We start from the raw sequence: 18,558 nt of genomic DNA, 5'->3' as shown, positions 1-18,558 counted from the left end.
AATCATAGCCAGTATATCAGCATCTCATGGGAGATCCTTTTATTCTATGTGTCCAACAAACAAGTAAGCCAACAAGAAATCATAGTCAATATATCAGCATTTTCCATTTGGTGTCTACGTACAATTTCAAGATGCTCATCATAGATTTGAAGCTACTACAGATCAAAACTTAATCTTATATCCAGAGGTCGCATGAGACAATGCACCTTCATGAGAAACCGCCTAAAATGTCATATATCCAAATTGCAAATACATTAAAAATCTACACACACCACCACAAACAGAGCCTTCGTTGGCTCCTCACATTCTCATCGATCTTGTCCTCTCTCAATGCCACCTTCCTCACGATGACGTTGTCCCCTTCTCAATCATTTGGGTAATACCTCTCCCCTCACAACCTCCACCACTGATTCTTTTTTTATGTATATCCTCTACACAACCCCCTTTTTGTCTCCTTAATTAGTCGATTCCATTTAATTTCCCTTACTTCTTACCTCCTCCACTTGGGAAACATTTCAATCATTTAATGTTTAGTAAATTGGGGTAACCCCACAAATTTTTGGCCTATTAGTGGTTTTGTAGCTCTATGCACGCTTTTCGATTCAAAATCGTCATCTCGTGTGTGGTCGTCACTTGGTTTTTCTCCCATTTTTTAATCCAAATTTGAGTTCAAAGTATCATTCGAGCCTATAAACCCGATTTACACCTCTATATGTCCCTTTTGAACTAAGGTGCAAATCAGGTTTGTAAACTCAAAATGCACCTTGACAAGTGCAAATTGGGTTTACAAACCCGATTTGTAGTCATTTATGAGACTCGAGTTTTATTAGTTACTCCTATTTCAAGTTTGATTAGGAGTCTTTTTGCTTTAATTCAATATTTTTCCACTACATTTTCATTTTGGATTTTCATTTCGAACTAAGGCGAGTTTATGGAAGTGTGCTCCACCCTTCAAATTCGTAGTCTTTCTTCATAATTGTTAAATTTACTTTTTTGCCCTTTTTGGATTTTGCTTTTGTTTTTCCCATATGTTATTTCTTTCATTTGATAGGGTTTTTGCTTTTGTTTTTCCCATATGTTATTTCTTTCATTTGATAGGGTTTTTGTAAACCCTAATTCTCTTGCATCATGCATGGATGTTGAATCTTTTCCTATGTATATTTCACCAAACAATGGTATATTTGGGTAGATGAACCCGAACCACACCATTGAAAGGTGGGATTCAGATTCATCAATTTGAATGCACACTTGTTTTCCCACCTCTTTTGATGTTTTTAACTATATAAATTGCCATGTAGTGATGTTGTTCGAGTCCATTGATCCAAACAACACCACATTCATGGTGTTGCTCAAATCGATGAAGCCGAGCAACATCCATTCCCTATGCATTATTTTCTCCCCAAGGTGTGGTGTGGGTTTGTAAACCCGAACTATGCCGCCCAAAGATGGAGTTCGAGTTTATGAACCCGCAACCCATCTATCTTCCTTGCCTTTCCTAAGTAATATAAGGTAGGCGGGGTAGTAGGCCCACCATACACCATGGCCCTTGTATGGTGTATGGCGACTCTATGCGCCCGACCCACATTGTTCAAGTTTAAAATGCTAAGTGTAGGGTTGGTTTGCAAATCCGCATTACACCATAAACCTCGCTTAAGTGTAGGGTGTTTGTAGACTCGCCTTACACTCGTTTAAGTTTCATCATTGTTTTTCTACAATGGTGTATGTCGGACCCACTACGCCTATCATGAGTTATTCCTAGGCAATTTCCATGTTGCAAGAAATAATGAAAAGACGGGGTTTGTCCTGCTTCCTAGATATCGGTCGGAATCTTCGAGAATCTGTGAATATTATTCGTTCTGGCAACTACGGCATCTTCCAACGTAGACCGACAACACGTGATAAATAGTCCGTTTCTGTGCTGGCAAGTTCTTATTGGCTTAAGCGAAGGGCTCCCAAACTGAGTAAAATAAACCAACGGCTATTACCACGCCAGGTGGCCGTAAAACGATTTTCATAATACCGATGTTCATGCGCGTACCAATCGTGTCTCGTATGACAAGAATCCTCACGTGCTTCCCAAAAATACAGGTTCTTTAGCCTTTATAAAGGCTGCAGCTATGCCTCACAACTTCTCAAGGAGAGAAAAGTAAGAACTATAGCCTACCCAGCTACAAGCTTGAAATTTGGCGAGTTACAGAGCTCTTTGAGATCTTTGTGAAATCTTTCACAGAGAATTATTGTTTTAGGAACATATAGAACGGACAGCTTCAATAGCAAGGCTGTGTGTTCTAGAGCTGTTGCCTTACTGAAATCCTTTCTCTTAGCTATCTAACAGCATTGTGCATCTGACCTGCAACCGAGCTTTTCACCAGTTTTTAAACACACATATTAGGGGCTTAGAGCTGGTGAAATGTTTTAAGAGCATTAGTGCTTTAAATGCATTTCGTAAGTGTAGATATGCTTCAAGATACTTAAGCTAGAAGAGGAGATCAATGGCTTCATGGGTTCCATCGCAGACTACATGGTGTTAGATGCTAGAAATCTTACATGGCAGTCCAGAAAGATTTGTATAAGGAATTATTGCCTCCAGATATAAGTAATGCGCTTCATACTATGATTCAACAGCAAATGAGTTTAGGTAACCTGTGTCAAAGTACTGAAATGTTAGAGGCTAACAAATGCTCTGCTTAGTAATGTTCCTGTGAAATCAAGGTTTTATGTGGGATTGGAGAAGCCTGTTCGGGATTTGAAGGAGCTTTTATTCCAATGCAAGGCGTCGGTCGTTGGGGTGCATTGTATGGGAGATGGTGGGGAAACGACTTTGGCCTTGGCTATTTGTGATGATCCCTATATCAAAGGTAATGTTTCTTTCTTTTTATTTTTGATGTTGTTTTAAACTATTGTTTTAATTCTTTATTTAAGGCCCATTCCATCGGCCTACCACTCACATTCTTAGATTTCCAACAATGTTTTTTCTTCTTGATAATTTGGTCTAGGATTGAACAATTATCTTACAGCGTACTCAAAGATAATTGTTTTCCTCTGTGGACATCAGGTTATTTTGAGAATGTACATTTCATCACTGTTTCCCAGTCTCCAATTCCGAAGGGAATTATAGAGGCGATGTGGAAGAAGATTGCTGGAACGAAGAAGCTCAACTTTCATAATGTAGAAGATGCATGAGGATGCTCTTTTGCTTTTCTGTTTCTTGGCTTTTCTTCTACATTCTGAAACTCGGGCTTCTTCAAGTTTCAGAATGTATAAGATGCACGAGGATGCTCTTTTGTTTTTCTGCTTCTCGGCATTTCTTCTACATTCTGAAACTCGGGCTTCTTCAAGTTTCACAATGTATAAGATGCACGAGGATCTCTTTTGCTTTTCTGCTTCTTGGCTTTTCTTCTACATTCTGAAATTCGAACTTCTTCAAGTTTCAGAATGTATAAGATACACGAAGATGCTCTTTTGCTTTTCTGCTTTTCAGCTTTTCTTCTACATTCTGAAACTCGGGCTTCTTCAAGTTTCACAATGTATAATATGCACGAGGATGCTCTTTTGTTTTTCTGCTTCTCGGCTTTTCTTCTACATTCTGAAACTCGGGCTTCTTCAGTTTCACAATGTATAAGATGCACGAAGTTGTCATTGCTGAGCCACGAGGATGCTCTCTCGCTTTTCCGCTTCCCGGCTTTTGGATAGACATCAATTCCAAGAACATCAAATGCAAATTTAGTCATGGAGATAAGTCTTTTCTTACCTTAAAACAAAAAATATGAAAAAGCCTAAAGCTTCTTATCGAATCCAATAAGGCCGACGACAAAAGTAAAATGAATTACATACTTATTTGTGTTTTTTGTTTTAAGAACACGAATTTATTGAATTTATAGTAGACTAGTACTAGAAGGAAGTGATTTAAGTAATTATGGAGTTGAAAGCAATTAATCCACAACAAATATGGCTCAAATTATGTAATATAATTTTGTCCTTTTGATCTTTTACAGAGCTTCTTTGGACACAAATAAAAATATCAATCTTATGAATGGCAGGTGCAAGTTGAATGCAAGGGCTTACCCCTTGCTCTAAAGCTGATTGTGAGCTCTTTGAATGGGGAACCTCATGTGGCCTGGTTGAACGCAAAGAATAGCTTTCCCAGGGCAGTCCATATCCAGCTAACACAAAGAAGGGCATTTTAGATGCTTGGAGATCAGTATTGATTTCTTGAATGCTTCTTAGATTTGGCCTTAATTCCAGAGAACAGGAAAATCTGTGCTGATGCACTGCTGGACATTTGGGTATATGTTCGGAAGCTGAAGAGGCAAGATGCTTTTATAATGTTGTTGGAGCTTGTAAGCGAAAATCTCTTGAATTTGTCTCAGCCTAGCCTTATATACATCATATTTCTTGCTTCCATTTTCTTATAAACATTAAGCTGATATTGTGTCTGTAATTAACAGAATCCAAGCAACAATCTCTTATGAGAATGCTTCTGATATGTACTTTTCCCAGCATTACAATGAGAGATTTGGCCACATATTTGTGAAGCCGGGACAATATAGGAAGAGATTATTCATGCCATGAGGAAGCTGCGCTTGCCAGGGGAGTGGGAGATGCTTAATGATAGACCATCCAATGCTCAAGTTGTCTCCACCAAAAATATTCATACTTGTTTAGTGGCAAACTCATCATGAATATGTATGCAGCTGACGCTTCGATGAGTTTCACGAAACATGCAGTTCCACCACAACTTCTAGTTAGTCATTCACCATCATGCTACAGTTCGATGATGACAACGCTCAATTCTATTTTTAGACAGTTACTTTCGAATTTAGTTTGCATTAGTCTATTTTAATAACTGCTGTCCAAATAATGCATAAAATGCATGATAAGATGTTATGAACAGTTGTAGAGGTTAGTTCGAGCCTATTTTTAGGGGCTATGATTTTTATAAAAGGACAGTTTTCTTACTGCTTGAAACGCAGCCTCTTAGGAGTATAAAGTCTGAGAAAGACCTCTATCAGAGGAACAATGTAATCTATCGCAATCCATCTTTGCTTTGACTGAATAATTTTTTTACTTTTCTTTTTTGGGTGTGTAAAACAACACTGCCCTCTTTTCTTTATTTTCTGTGTCTTATTTGTGTTTCCTCTGTTTTAAAAATCCACAGATTGGTATCAGAGTAGGTCATTGAGCTAGAAGAGTTAAAAGAAAAATCGTGGGTATGATTAATGGAAAATATAGCTAATTTGAGCAGAGCACAAGACGCAGAATTCGAAAGGAGATTGATTTCCAGCCACGGTTAAGGACATGGGATCTGTAATCACTGCATTTAAAAGGGCTGCAGACATCAAATTGAAAAAGAAGCGCAGAGTTCAAGATTTCTGATTTATAAATCACAGAAGTCAAGCCACCGTCTAGCGAGATCATTGGAGACACCACAAGCTCGCAGCAGGCGAAGAGAAAGAAAGGCCTACCCTTTAAGCTCTTAACGCCAATGGAGACTGCAATCAAAAAAAATTCAGATAGAGAAGCTCTTGCTAGTTTAAGTAAACTGTAAGATTGGAATATTACGGATTGGAGGTATCTTCCCTTTGAATTGTCTCATGAATTGGATCAACTTGTTGTTCAGGATAAAGCTCATTAGAGCTCTTTGCATTTTCTGCTGTCCCTTTTCTTGTACCGTTCTGTTTGGATTTCAATTAATTTTTACCCCTCTTTTAGTTTAGTTTAAGTAAACCGCTATAGAAGAAGGTCAAAAGAGGCCATCGAAGAAGGTAAATTAAGATTTGTTATTTTTTAAAATGGTGTTGATTGTTTTTAAAATAGATTTGTAAAAATAGAAGGTGAGAGTTTGTTGGAGAAGATTTAGAGAGTTAGAGAAAAAAAAATTGATAGGTTTATGAAAGTCGTCAAGATCCTTTTGTTTGAAGAAGATTAAAAGTTTGTAAGTTTAAATCATTTATTAATGGGAAAGTCTCGTAAAAGAATGAGGAAAGAGAATATTTCTTTGATATGTGAAAAATATTGTTTCAAAGATGAATTGGTGAAATTGTAAAAGTGTAATTCAAAATTGACAAAAATTGTAAAGCAATTGAGAAGGGATATCTATGAAAGTTCTTGTGAAAATGATACTCTTGAAAAAGGAATCGTTGAAAGTCAAGAGAAAAATGAAGATTTGGAAAAACAACTAGATGTGTTGAAAATAGAAAATGAGCATTTGAAAGTAAAGTCATCTATTTGTGAAGTCTCATGTGGTACATAAGATTTGTTTTGTTCTCTTGATCAATTAGTTGATATGAATGTTGTACCTAAAGTTTCTTCAGGTGAAGATGGTGAAGTTGAAGGTAAGGAGGTGTTTGTATGTACAAACGCAGTTTGTGATGCTAATAGAAAAGTTTGGGTTGAAAAGAATATTGGTTTGAAGATCTTGCAGATAATGAAATATAAGGGAAGAGGACTAGGAAAGCATGGGCAAGAAATTCAAGAGCCCATTCGGCCAGTTATGAGGCCAAAGAATGAAGGTCTCAGATATGGTAAGAAAGATAGATTTGATGTTGCTACTATTACAAGTTCCAGAAAATTAGTTGAAAGAATTCAATGTTTGCATTGTCACAAAGAAGGACATAAAGAAAAGAATTGTTGGGATCTTCACCCTTGTTCAATTTGTGGATTGAAGAATCATTGTGAAAAGTCATGTTGGAACAAAGAGATGAATGGACAATCTAAGAAAGGTTGTATGCATGTTCATTGTGGTTGGATTGATGGATCCTATTGGCAAAAAGTAACAAATATGTTTAGAATGTTGTATAAGCTGAATTGTTCACATGTTTTACTTGACTGTTGTTTTTCATATTTTGAGTAGATCCTATGTCAAACTACCCTAACTATAGCAATTTATTAAAAAATTTAATATTGTCACAAAGAAGGACATAAAGAAAAGAATTGTTGGGATCTTCACCCTTGTTCAATTGGTGGATTGAAGAATCATTGTGAAAATTCATGTTGGAATAGAGAGATGAATGGACAATCTAAGAAAGGTTGTATGCAAATTGATTGTGGTTTGATCGATGGATCCTAATGGCAAAAAGTAACAAATATGTTTAGATGGTTATATAAGCTGATGTGTTCTCATGTTTTAGTTGAGTGTGTTGTTTCTCATATTTTGAGTAGAGGTTTTCCTATGTCAAACTACCCTAACTATAGAAATTTATTAAAAAAATTAATATTGTCACAAATAAGGACATAAAGAAAAGAATTGTTGGGATCTTCACCCTTGTTCAATTGGTGGATTGAAGAATCGTTGTGAAAAGTCATGTTGGAATTGAGAGATGAATGGAGTTTCTAAGAAAGGTTGTATGCAAATTGATTGTGGTTTGATCGATGGATCCTATTGGCAAAAATTAACAAATATGTTTAGAAAGGTTATATAAGCTGATGTGTTCTCATGTTTTAGTTGAGTGTGTTGCTTTTCATATTTTGAGTAGAGGTTGTCCTATGTCAAACTACCCTAACTATAGCAATTTATTAAAAAAATTAATATTGTCACAAAGAAGGACATAAATAAAAGAATTGTTGGGATCTTCACCCTTGTTCAATTGGTGGATTGAAGAATTATTGTGAAAAGTCATGTTGGAATAGAGAGATGATTGGACAATCTAAGAAAGGTTGTATGCAAATTGATTGTGGTTTGATCGATGGATCCTATTGGCAAATGGTAACAAATATGTTTAGAAGGCTATATAAGTTGATGTGTTCTCATTTTTTAGTTGAGTGTGTTGTTTTTCATATTTTGAGTAGAGGTTTTCCTATGTCAAACTACCCTAACTATAGCAATTTATTAAAAAAATTAACATTGTCACAAATAAGGACATAAAGGAAAGAATTGTTGGGATCTTCACCCTTGTTCAATTTGTGGATTGAAGAATCATTGTGAAAAGTCATGTTGGAACAGAGAGTTGAATAGACAATCTAAGAAAGGTTGTATACAAATTGATTGTGGTTTGATCGATGGATCCTATTGGTAAAAAGTAACAAATATGTTTAGAAGGTTGTACAAGCTGATGTGTTATCATGTTTTAGTTGAGTTTTGTTTTTCATATTTTGAGTAGAGGTTGTCCTATGTTAGACTACCCTAAATATAGTAGTTTATTAAAAATTAAAATAGTCCTAGATATCCTAAGATGCATTGATCAATAAATAGTGAATGGGAATGGGAAAGTTGTCTTCTTGAGGTGGAGAATGAAGATGTACAACAAAAATAAAAGAGTCAAAATTGATTGCATTATCTTTAGATGAAGTTATAATGGTAGATAATACTTCTTGTATGTGTGTGCATGTGTATACTATAAAGAGACATGTATACCAACCTCATCTACTTTGTGTCATTAAAATAAAGGAAAATCTCATAGTAAAAAAATTATTTGAAGTAGTTAAGAAATCTTTAAATTAAATTGACGATAAGGATAAATTAACAATTGCCAAAAAGTCGATGTGTAGGAGCTACTGAAGCTACAATATTTCAAGGTCATAAGAATGGTCTTTGCAGAAAGCTCCAAAATACTATTTCACCATATATGATTTGTATTTACAACATGGACCACAAACTAGATTTAGCATTTAATATTATCAGCATGTTTGATTTAGTGGGTAAAGTTGAAATTCTTGTTCATGAGCTCTACTCACACTTCTACAGAAGTCCCAAACCGTTTGCAAAATTTTTAAACAAAATTGAGAGAATAATTGATGGAAAAAAGCTTTTTAAGGATGTTGATACCTAATGTATTTCCCTGCATGGACCATCACAACAAGTTTCCTCAGAATATAAATCCCTGATTGGACTAATGTATGAGTAGAAAGACTGAGTAGACAAAGCTTCTAAGCATTTACATAGGTTAAGTGATGTAGATACACTCTTATCTTTGGCTAGTATTTTCCCCCTATTGGATAAAATGAGCATGCTTGTGAAAAATAAAAGGGTGATCCCATAACACTAGTTTTTGCCAAACTTGACACTGAAATAAACATTTTGGACTAGAGCTTTCCTTTCTAACACTTATAGTAGCTAAACCATTAAGAATTTGAAGATGAAGTAAACTACTAATTTGTAAGATTTTCCATATATATTTTTTAAATTAATTAGAGATGAATTTTCCATATTGTTTTTATTGATAAAAGGGGGATAGGCGTGCACCATTACATAACCACATAGTGGAACTTTGGGCACATGAGAGATGCTTATCTAGTTAAAAAAACCATTAAAACATAGCAAAACAACAATAAGGACACCCAAGAAACAACAAAGAAACTAATAGACCAATAAGAATAGAACCATAAACAAAACACAGAGAACACAAAAACCAACAAACCAACCATGAATGACACCAAGGGATGGCCAACTACATGGGGGAACTTTTATATTGCCAATCTTGGCATAAAATTAAAACTTTCTCAGAAAATGATACCTTCTTAGAAGACCTAAACCCAAAGCCAAAAGAAACCAGAGCTGAATCTATAGTGGCTTTCACTATAGACTCCGAAGGACCAACACCAATGATTGTGGCCTCCATCTACTTGTGCTTCTTCACTCTTTTCCTGTTGAGCTTAGCCTAAATGGTCTAAACAACCTACATAGAGAGGAGTTATGCATGTTGGTTGTATTCTTACAAGACAAGTTGACCACCTCGATTTTAGATTTCAGGGCCTCCTAGGCATGCCAAATTTCTTCCAACTCAGTTTTTTGTGTTGGTCATTCTTATCTTAGAATCCAGATCATCTATTCTCCCTTTCATCTTATCCCAATTGTTCATAAGGCCAATGAAATCATTGGTTGCCTTCTAGACTCTTTCCTCATCTGCACCCTCAACCCAAGTATTAGTGTTAACTTTAGCTTTTGCAAGCACCTCCAACCTGTTAATCTTCCTAATAGCAACATTCGTTTGCTCAAAAAGCCACTTGATCAACTCATCCTGCCTTTGCACATCATCATGGATATACTTCACAAGTTTGGTGAGGACTATGATAGAGCTCAAGGGCTTAGTGGGGTTAGGATTGACAACATTCTTGGTAGGGGACGAGTAAGAGTTTGTAGTATCAGAGGAGTCAGATTCCTTAGAGGAAATATAATCAAACCGTGAATCCTCAAAAAATTCCACCTCCTTATGCTCCTCAAGTGGGGGTTCCTCAATAAGTTCCTTTTTAGAAGTTACAATGGCCTTGAATTTGGCCATTCGGGCAGGATTTTTTCTAGTGGAGAATTTAGGGCCTGAGTGGGACACTTTAGCAAATTTGGACAGAGTCATAATGAGGTCCACACACAAATTGGGATCATATGTGGACCCAATTTCACTAGTAAGGACCCCACGTAAGGGATTTTGGTCCAAACAAAAATAATACAACCTTTGAATAAGACCTTGGTGCAAAGGGGGTTTACCTTTAGCAACAACCCTAGAAATACATTGAGCTAGGGAAGACAAAGCCCAGTAAGGGAAGTTCATCCTTACCCCATGACATAGATGGTTTAGCATAGGGAAGAGGTGAAGGTGAAATCTCCTCTACCTACCATCGAGTGTGAAGTATTTCATTAAGAGCAGGGCAACCTCCTTCCATATACCTAGGAGCTCTTCATGATTGTAGCCACCTTGCAATTTGGAGACCCCTTCACCTAGGTTGAAAAAACAAATCAATGTCCTCCTTGTAATTTTCATTAGGATTTTTAGGGAAGGCGACACCATCTAGAGCCAACCCAGTAACATATGCTATGATATGCTTAGAAACCTCAAAACTAACACTTCCCAGCTTCATTGTGTTGTTGTCCCAGACTTCAACAAAGGTAGTAGAGAGTTTGAGGTCATGTCCAGTCATGTCCTCCACATATGAGTCTATATTTCCTTGGACAACCTCACCCCACAACTTGCCATTCTTTTTGAACTCAAAACACTCATCTGGTTCAATCTGATTCAAAACTCCTCCCATCTTCTCAAACCTAGAGACCACAAAATGAAAGTGATGGGTCTGAAAGCAATTGTGGTGGGTACTCATGGAAATACAAAAATTTCACCTTAGATAACCTGGAAAGGAAAGGGCAAGAATAGAAAATACTAAAAAAGTAGCCTTGGGATTGCACATCATTAATATGCATGTCATTTGAAATCATGGCACGAACATCAAGGAGTGCTTCGGGCATTTAGAGAAAAAATTTCAAATTATTAACCACCATGCCTAGTTTGGCTAATTTATCTGTCACCCTATTCCCCTCACGTCGTACATGGGAGAATCTTAATTATATGTAAGGCGGAGGATACGACACTTGTCAATGAGAGGAGCAAATTTCTAGTCTAGCCTAGCTTCTTCATTTAGCATCATAATGATACTATGAGAGTCACCTTCCATAATGAGTTTAGAAATACCCATCTCTCTTGCCCCATCAAGTCTATGAAACACAGTCGCCACTTCTACCATGCTAGAAGTTTGGACACCAAGATTGGAAGCATAAGTGAGGATTAGGTGACCACATGGATCCTTGATCACAGCACCCCCTCCCACCCGACCCAAGTTACCATGGTAAGACCAATCAAAGTTCAACTTTAGCCATCTAGTGTCAAGGGAGGAGGTCCATTTTATAGCATTTCTAAAGCCAACTAGAGGGCTAGGAAATCAAAAAGAGTAGATTTAATTTCCCAAGAGCTAGCGGTCGCCCAATCTAAAGGAATTGAGGGTGAGAATGGATTTGTTTCACAAAACAACTAAAATTTTCTTTGACATTAATTTTTTTGGATAGATCCTCCCAACCACACTTTTTTCTCTGAAGATTCTATTATTTTGCTCCTTCCACAAACACCAACTAGTGTGAAAGAAAGATTGTCTCCAAAGCTAGAGAGATAGGGGGTGCTTGGAGGGAAAGCCACCCAAAAGATTAACTTTGGTCACAGAGTTCCAAACCCAGTCCAAAGAAAACTTACCATTAATATTGTGTTTAACATTCAAAGAGTAAGGACAATGAAACACTAAGAGATGAATAATGTTTTTATTCTCATTTTCAGAAAGCACACATCTATTGGCTAAATGAAAGCCCCTCTTTATAAGATTATCCAAAGTAAGGATTCTTCCATGGCAAACAGTCCTCCAAAAAAAAACCATTAGCAGAGTAGACGTCCCCCAGATAAAGTCCCACTTAAAAGTAAGCACCATGGAAGGATAGGTGAGCTGAAAGCCATATTTCGCCGAGAAGTTACCACCCTTCAAGGGAGCCCAAATCAAGATATCATCTTCCTCTCTTCTATAAAATTTGACAATGCTTAGGATTCTGAGAAGCTCAATAACAAAAAGTTTGAGGGGTTGAGGGAGATTAGAAGCTTTAAATTTTAACTCCACAAATTGAGAATAGGGGACCCAATAATCATAAAGGTGGCATCCCAAATCTGGTAGAGAGATCCATAACAACCATAGAGAAGATAGGATGGAACTCAAGAGGTGTGGGGGAGATCCAAGGATCTTTCCAAAAGTGAATGATCTGATCATTCCTCAGTTGCCAAAGCAAACCTTTAGAGAGCAAGTCATGGGTTTTGAGAAGATTATTCCAGATATGTGATCTTCTAATCATAACATTCAAATCAAAGAAAAAAAGAACTCTCCCATTTAAATACTTACTAGTCATGATTTGGGACCACTTGGAAGAATCAGACAATAATCTCCAGCCAATCTTAGCCAAAAGTGCTTCAATAAGTGGTCTTGAGTCTTTGATGCTCAGACCACCAACATGTTTAGTATAGAAGGCTTTCTCCCTATCAACAAGGGATATTTTATTACATTTTTTCACAGTAACTTAGAGGAAGTGTTTGAATTTGATCAAGTTTCTTAGCCTACAAAGATGAAATGTGGAAAAGAGAGATTAGATAAACCAAAGTAATTGGCAAGGAGGCTTTTAAGAGCTGAAGCTTACTAGCACGGCTTAGAATTGCACCTTTCCACCCAGCTAATTTCCTCCAAATTCTCTCAAGAAGTCTTGCCCAAACCGAATTGTCCACCTTCCCAACAGTGAGAGGAAGGCCCAAATAAGTCAATGGGAGACAAGTAATCCTACAATTAAGGATATTTCCAATTCTATTTTGGATAGCCTGATTGGAGTTCATAAAGAAGATAGCGCTTTTGTCCAAATTGATTATTTCACCAGAAGTGGAGGCATAGTCTGAGAGAATGGTCCTCTAGCATTTAGCTTCAGCAATAGAAGCCTCACCAAGGAGAAGGGTGTCATCCACAAATTATTTGTGTGAGATAACAAAGGGGGATGATGAGGGTTTAACTCCCTTGATGGCACCATTTTGAAGAGAAAGCATTAAATTCCTCCCCAAGACCTCTGCCATGAGGATTAAAAGATAGGGCATGAGAGAGTCTCCTTGTCACAAACCACTAATAGAATTGAAGGAATCATGGGGAAACCATTGATAAGGACCATGAACATTAGATTTTTAACACAAGCCTCAATAGCCCAAAGGATCTTGCCACCAAAACTCAATTTCCTTAGGACTAGAGATAGAAAGGGCTAGAAAACCATATCATAAGCTTTAGATATTTGTAGTTTGAGAAGCATACCTACTTTGTCATTATGATCCATAGAGTGAAGCAATTCATGAACTTTCAACATAGTATCAGCGATATTGTGCCCAGGAACAAAACATTTCTAATTAGCATTGACCAAGGAGTTGAGGAAAGGTTTGACTCTATTAACAATAAGTTTAAAAAAAAATTATATAGAGTATTGCAGAGGCTTTTGGCCCTGAATTCTATCATTCTCTTAGCCCCATCTTTTTTAGGGATGAGTACAACAAAGGTTTTATTAATTTTCTTGAGGATCCTAGAAGAGGAAAGAAATTCCCTAGCCGCAAGGATAATATCAGGACCAACAATATCCCAATACTCCTGAAAAAAGAAAAGTGAAAACCCATTCGGGCTAGGAGCTTTGAAGGGGCCAAAGGAGAAAATAATCGCCTTAACCTCCTCTTCAAAGAAACTTTGCTCCATGGACAAGAGGTCATCATGACTAATAATGGAGGGAATGCAATTGACCAATTTGACAGAGATCGCATCAAAAATAGGATCCAAAGCTGGTATAGGATAGAGCAGAGTAGAGAAGTGAGAGACAATAGCCTACCCGATATCCAATTTCTTAGTCACAAAAGTACCATCAACCCTCAAAAACTCCTTAATACAGTTATTTTTTCTATGACAACTAGAAGATTGGTGAAAAAACTTTGTATTTTTATTCCCTTCCTTAGCCTATTAAATAATAGACCGCTACTCCCAGTACAGTTCCTCTTTAATAATAAGATTGTGGAGATCAACCAAAAGTGTACGTTCCTTAGCTCTATCAACCTCAGAGGCCCTAAGGGATTCCATACTTTTTTTTTAAGTAAATCAATCTAGGCTTTAAGAGCCTTCTTCTAAGCAAAGATGACCCCAAAGGAGGATTTACTCTAGGACCAAAGCTGAAACTTCAGCAATTTCAATTTGTGAGCAACGCTGAACATGGCAGTACCATGAATTTTGACACTCCACCAATAAGCCACAAGGCCTTATAGTCAGAAAAGAGGGTCCACATGATTTCAAACCGAAAAGGAAATCCTCTATGGGGGTGAGGGGGTTACCAGGAAACTGAGATGGGACAACGGTCAGAGCCACTGCAAATAAGCGATGAGAGGTGGCAAGACTAGGAAATATTCCAAGAGGAAGCTATGGTGCAGCGATCCAGCCAAAACCTGATTGAGGTTCCCATTCGTTTGTTGATTAGACCAGGTGAAACTCCTATCTTCAAGATCCAGGTCAGAGAGGCACCCATTGGAGAGGAAATCATGGAGGTTCCGCATACCTTCAGAGAAATCCGTCAGAGAGACCCTCCAATTTTTTTTGAGGGAAAGAGTGCAGTGTTAAACTCTCCCATAACAATCCAACAGGCACCACACCGGCTATTCTAGTGAGAAATAAAATAGTTCCAGAGATCCCACCTAAGCACAATATTATTGGGAGCATAGACGTTTGTGAGTCGCCAAACCTCAAAAGAAGGAATGTTTTCAAAAGTCTATTCACTGAAAAATTCTTGCCATGGGCAACTAGAGAATTAGAGAAACAACTTGGCGGCCAGAGAACTGCAAGACCCCTAGAGGCACAATATTGAGCAGCATTATGAATTGTGAGAACTCATACCCTTGATTTTTTCTATGAGCATCAGGCTATTTTGGAAATGTACATTTCAATATTGCCTCGACTATCCAAATCTGAAGACAGTTAGATGGACAGCGGGTTATTTTGAACATGTACATTTCATCAGGTTGTGTGGGTTGGCCTACCATTTCTAGTGTTAATTTTGTACACTTAAATTTCCAATCATGATTTTTTGCAGCCTACTGAAAAATAATTGTTTTCTTCTGTGAACATCAGCTTATTTTGGGAATGTACATTTCATCACTGTTACACAATTTCCAAATCTGCAGGGAATTATAGAGACGATGTGGGAGAAGATCGTTGGAAGGAAGAAGCCTGAGTTTCACAATGTAGAAGATGCACTCATACAGCTAAAGCAGCAACTTTTTACTCAATCCAAGAAAACTCTGATCATATTGGATGATGTCTGGTCCAGGGCTCATTTGGAGGAATTACTATTTGAAGCGCCAGGGTACAAGACTGTTGTCACAACCAGAGACAGCTCTATGAATCCCCAAAACACCTTTAGTCGACTGTATCGGTTGCCATTGTTGGGCCATGAGGACGCTCTCTCGCTTTTCTGCTTCTCGGCTTTTGGACAGACATCAATTCCAAGTGTCGTAGATGCAAATCTAGTCATGGAGGTATAGTCTTTTCTTGCCTTGAAAATAAAAATATGGAAAGGCCTAAAGCTTCTTATAGAGTTAAATGAATGAATGACATGCTTATTTGTGTTTTTACTTTTAAGAACTTAAAGTTATTTAATTAATTCTGCAGTTATAAGCAGTTAATCCACAAAAAAATATGGCTCAAGTTATATAGTATAATTTAATTTAGTCTTTCCTTTCATCTTTTACAGAGCTTCCTTTGGCCACTAATAAAAATATCGATCTTATGAATTGCAGGTGCAAGCTGAATGTAAGGGCTTACCCCTAGCTTTAAAGGTGATTGGGAGCTCTTTGAATGGGAACCTCATGGGACCTGGTTGAACGCAAAGAACAAGCTTTCCCAGGGGCAGTCCATATCCAGTTATCACAAAGAAGGGCTTTTTAGATGCTTGGAGACTAGTATTGATTCCTTGGATGATGTTGGGAGGGAATGCTTCTTAGATTTAGCATTATTTCCAGAGAACAAAAAAGTTTGTGTTGATTCACTGCTGAACATTTGGGTTTATATTCGGAAGCTAAAGTGACAAGATGCCTTTATCATGTTATTGGAACTTGCAAGCAAAAATCTCTTGAATTTAATCAGCAGCCCAGGGTATTTGCCCGTCGTTATATATATTAAATTTCTTGCTATCATTTTTAATAACATTGAGCTGATATTGTTTCTATAATTATTAGAAGCCAAGCAACAATCTCTTTTCACTAATACATTTGGGTTCAAATTCTGACGGAGGTTTCCGACGGACAAGGAGCATTGTGTGAAAATTTGATTTTTTTTTTTAAAAATGCCTGTGTTTGTCGGAATTCCGACGACCTCGGGCATTTTATTAAAAAAAAAAAACACAACGCATTTTCATTTTGAAAGCAAACCGGCCGAAGCAAGCGGTGACTATCTTGCCTCCCTGCCCCCCCCCTGCCGGAGCTATCTCGACACAAGCAAGGTAAGGTTTTTTTTGCAATCAAAGGAACTCTTTGTTTTTCAATGAAGGGCAACTAATTTTTTTTCGCAATCAAGGCCAATTGGTTTTTTTTTGTGAATTAATCCATTTTGTGCATATCCTGCGATCTTAAAATTCCATGAAATGACATCTCTTTGAGGTATTATGTCATACAGTTCACATGCCGTGTGTATGCTACCCCATTTTGCGATTTTTGTTATTGGGGCATTTGCAACTAATTTCTGACAAAAAACCCCCTTCGATTATGCTTTGATGGATGTCCATACCTTGTTCCAAAGCTCATATTTTGGCACACGCAGGGAGGATGTTGGCAAATGTTGTATAAGATACATATATATATGTTCTTAATCAAACAAAGAGTTGATAAGCTAAAGCATGGCGTAGATAAGCATGGTGATAATAGTGCCACAAATGGAGAGTGTGAGGTTTATGAGAATTGATGGAGGGCAATCAGATAATTGCCTTCATGATGATGTGGGCCCTTCAACAATTACCTCCTTTATTGCCCCCTCCTCCATCGAATCATCACTAGCAGAAGCAGTAATATAATGCTCCATTCCATCTGATAATAAATCTAAACCCAAATCTTTGGCCACATTGTCAAGCCCATTTGAAACTACATCGAAATTGTTAGATTGGCCATTGTCGAGTCCATCAGATAAAACATTAATGTGCACTTTCATTCCACGTTGACAATCTTCTACATTTCCACTGGTAAAATATCTATCACCCATTTCAATGAGTGGGACTGCATCAAGCCCTCCATCATATGGCTTGATTGGATTGCTCACATCACAATTCTCATACTCTTCTTGGCTCTTCAGCGCCAATACGCTTTGTTGAGAGGAAGCATAAGCAAACCCTGTCAAATGTCAAAATGTAGTTGTTTGCTGTCATTTTTCTGGGCACAAATGCCAAACTTTATCTAACCTAAAATTTTCATTAGAAGAAAGATCTATTCTTTAAGTTCTCCACAAACCCAATTTTGACTGCCATAAGTTGATTAAAAGAGCTACTCAAAAGATATTGACAAGATCTAAAAGCAGGCACTCACCCTGGCGTAGGGCATGGTGAAAGATCCAATCTAATATCTACAGATGGGATTTAAATAGATATGAAAGAACCAATAGCATCCATACATATATAACCTATAAACCCTAATCAAAGGGCTTACTAAAATTTCTAAACAAATTTATAACAAGGGAAGGGAAATATTACAGAGATTATCTCTAACATGGCAGATCTTGCGGGAAGCCCATCCTTTGAAATCTGAGGTAGGATCCCATCCTCTGTCGTCCCCCACCACATGATGTTCTACTGAACACCCCATCATATTCATGAAAGTGAATCCCATCACCATGAAGATCAAGCAATAAGTAAATGCACTGGGAGCCATCATTGAGATAAACATGATTGTATTTCATGAGGATTTGAACTCAATAATATGTTAGATTCTCCCAAGGATGGATGGACTATACACTTGAAAGGTAGATGATTAAGGATGATGACAAGGTGAATTTTCCTTAGAATGATAGGGTTGATTTTCCTAAGAACAAGTAGATTCATGTAAACTAGAGGATACAAATTTGGACAAAATAATGGAAGGAGACTAAAACTAGATAGATTCACCTAAATGGGAGTGTAGTCATCTAAGGATAGGAAAGATTCACCATTTGCATAAGAAAGATGGATAAGATAAATGATTAATGTGAAATAGATTCACCTAAGAGAAAGTAGATTCACATAAGGAT

General features: G+C 37.3%; 2 protein-coding genes and 1 long non-coding RNA gene across 3 annotated transcripts; 2 read left to right on the top strand and 1 right to left on the bottom strand.

Moving 5' to 3' along the window:
- Positions 1–2,152: 2,152 nt before the first annotated feature.
- On the top strand, positions 2,153–5,077 carry LOC131074108 (uncharacterized). Its single transcript, XR_009372128.1, has 2 exons — positions 2,153–2,858; positions 4,041–5,077. It is a non-coding gene; the product is annotated as an uncharacterized LOC131074108 (long non-coding RNA).
- A 10,411-nt stretch (positions 5,078–15,488) lies between these two features.
- On the top strand, positions 15,489–15,966 carry LOC131074055 (putative disease resistance protein At5g47280). Its single transcript, XM_059218921.1, has 2 exons — positions 15,489–15,827; positions 15,961–15,966. Exons 1-2 carry the CDS (start codon positions 15,489–15,491, stop codon positions 15,964–15,966), a joined length of 345 nt encoding a protein of 114 aa, XP_059074904.1.
- Positions 15,967–17,271: 1,305 nt separating this feature from the next.
- Positions 17,272–18,137, bottom strand: LOC131074054 (mavicyanin-like). Its single transcript, XM_058010600.2, has 2 exons — positions 18,026–18,137; positions 17,272–17,669 (listed from the first exon to the last, which is right to left on the bottom strand). Exons 1-2 carry the CDS (start codon positions 18,135–18,137, stop codon positions 17,272–17,274), a joined length of 510 nt encoding a protein of 169 aa, XP_057866583.2.
- Positions 18,138–18,558: the final 421 nt, after the last annotated feature.

This window comes from Cryptomeria japonica, chromosome 4 (genome assembly GCF_030272615.1).
Source record: "Cryptomeria japonica chromosome 4, Sugi_1.0, whole genome shotgun sequence".
In the NCBI taxonomy this organism is placed as follows: domain Eukaryota; kingdom Viridiplantae; phylum Streptophyta; class Pinopsida; order Cupressales; family Cupressaceae; genus Cryptomeria; species Cryptomeria japonica.
The sequence above is the reverse complement of the archived record's forward strand: the minus strand, read 5'-3'. Positions and strand labels throughout refer to the sequence as shown.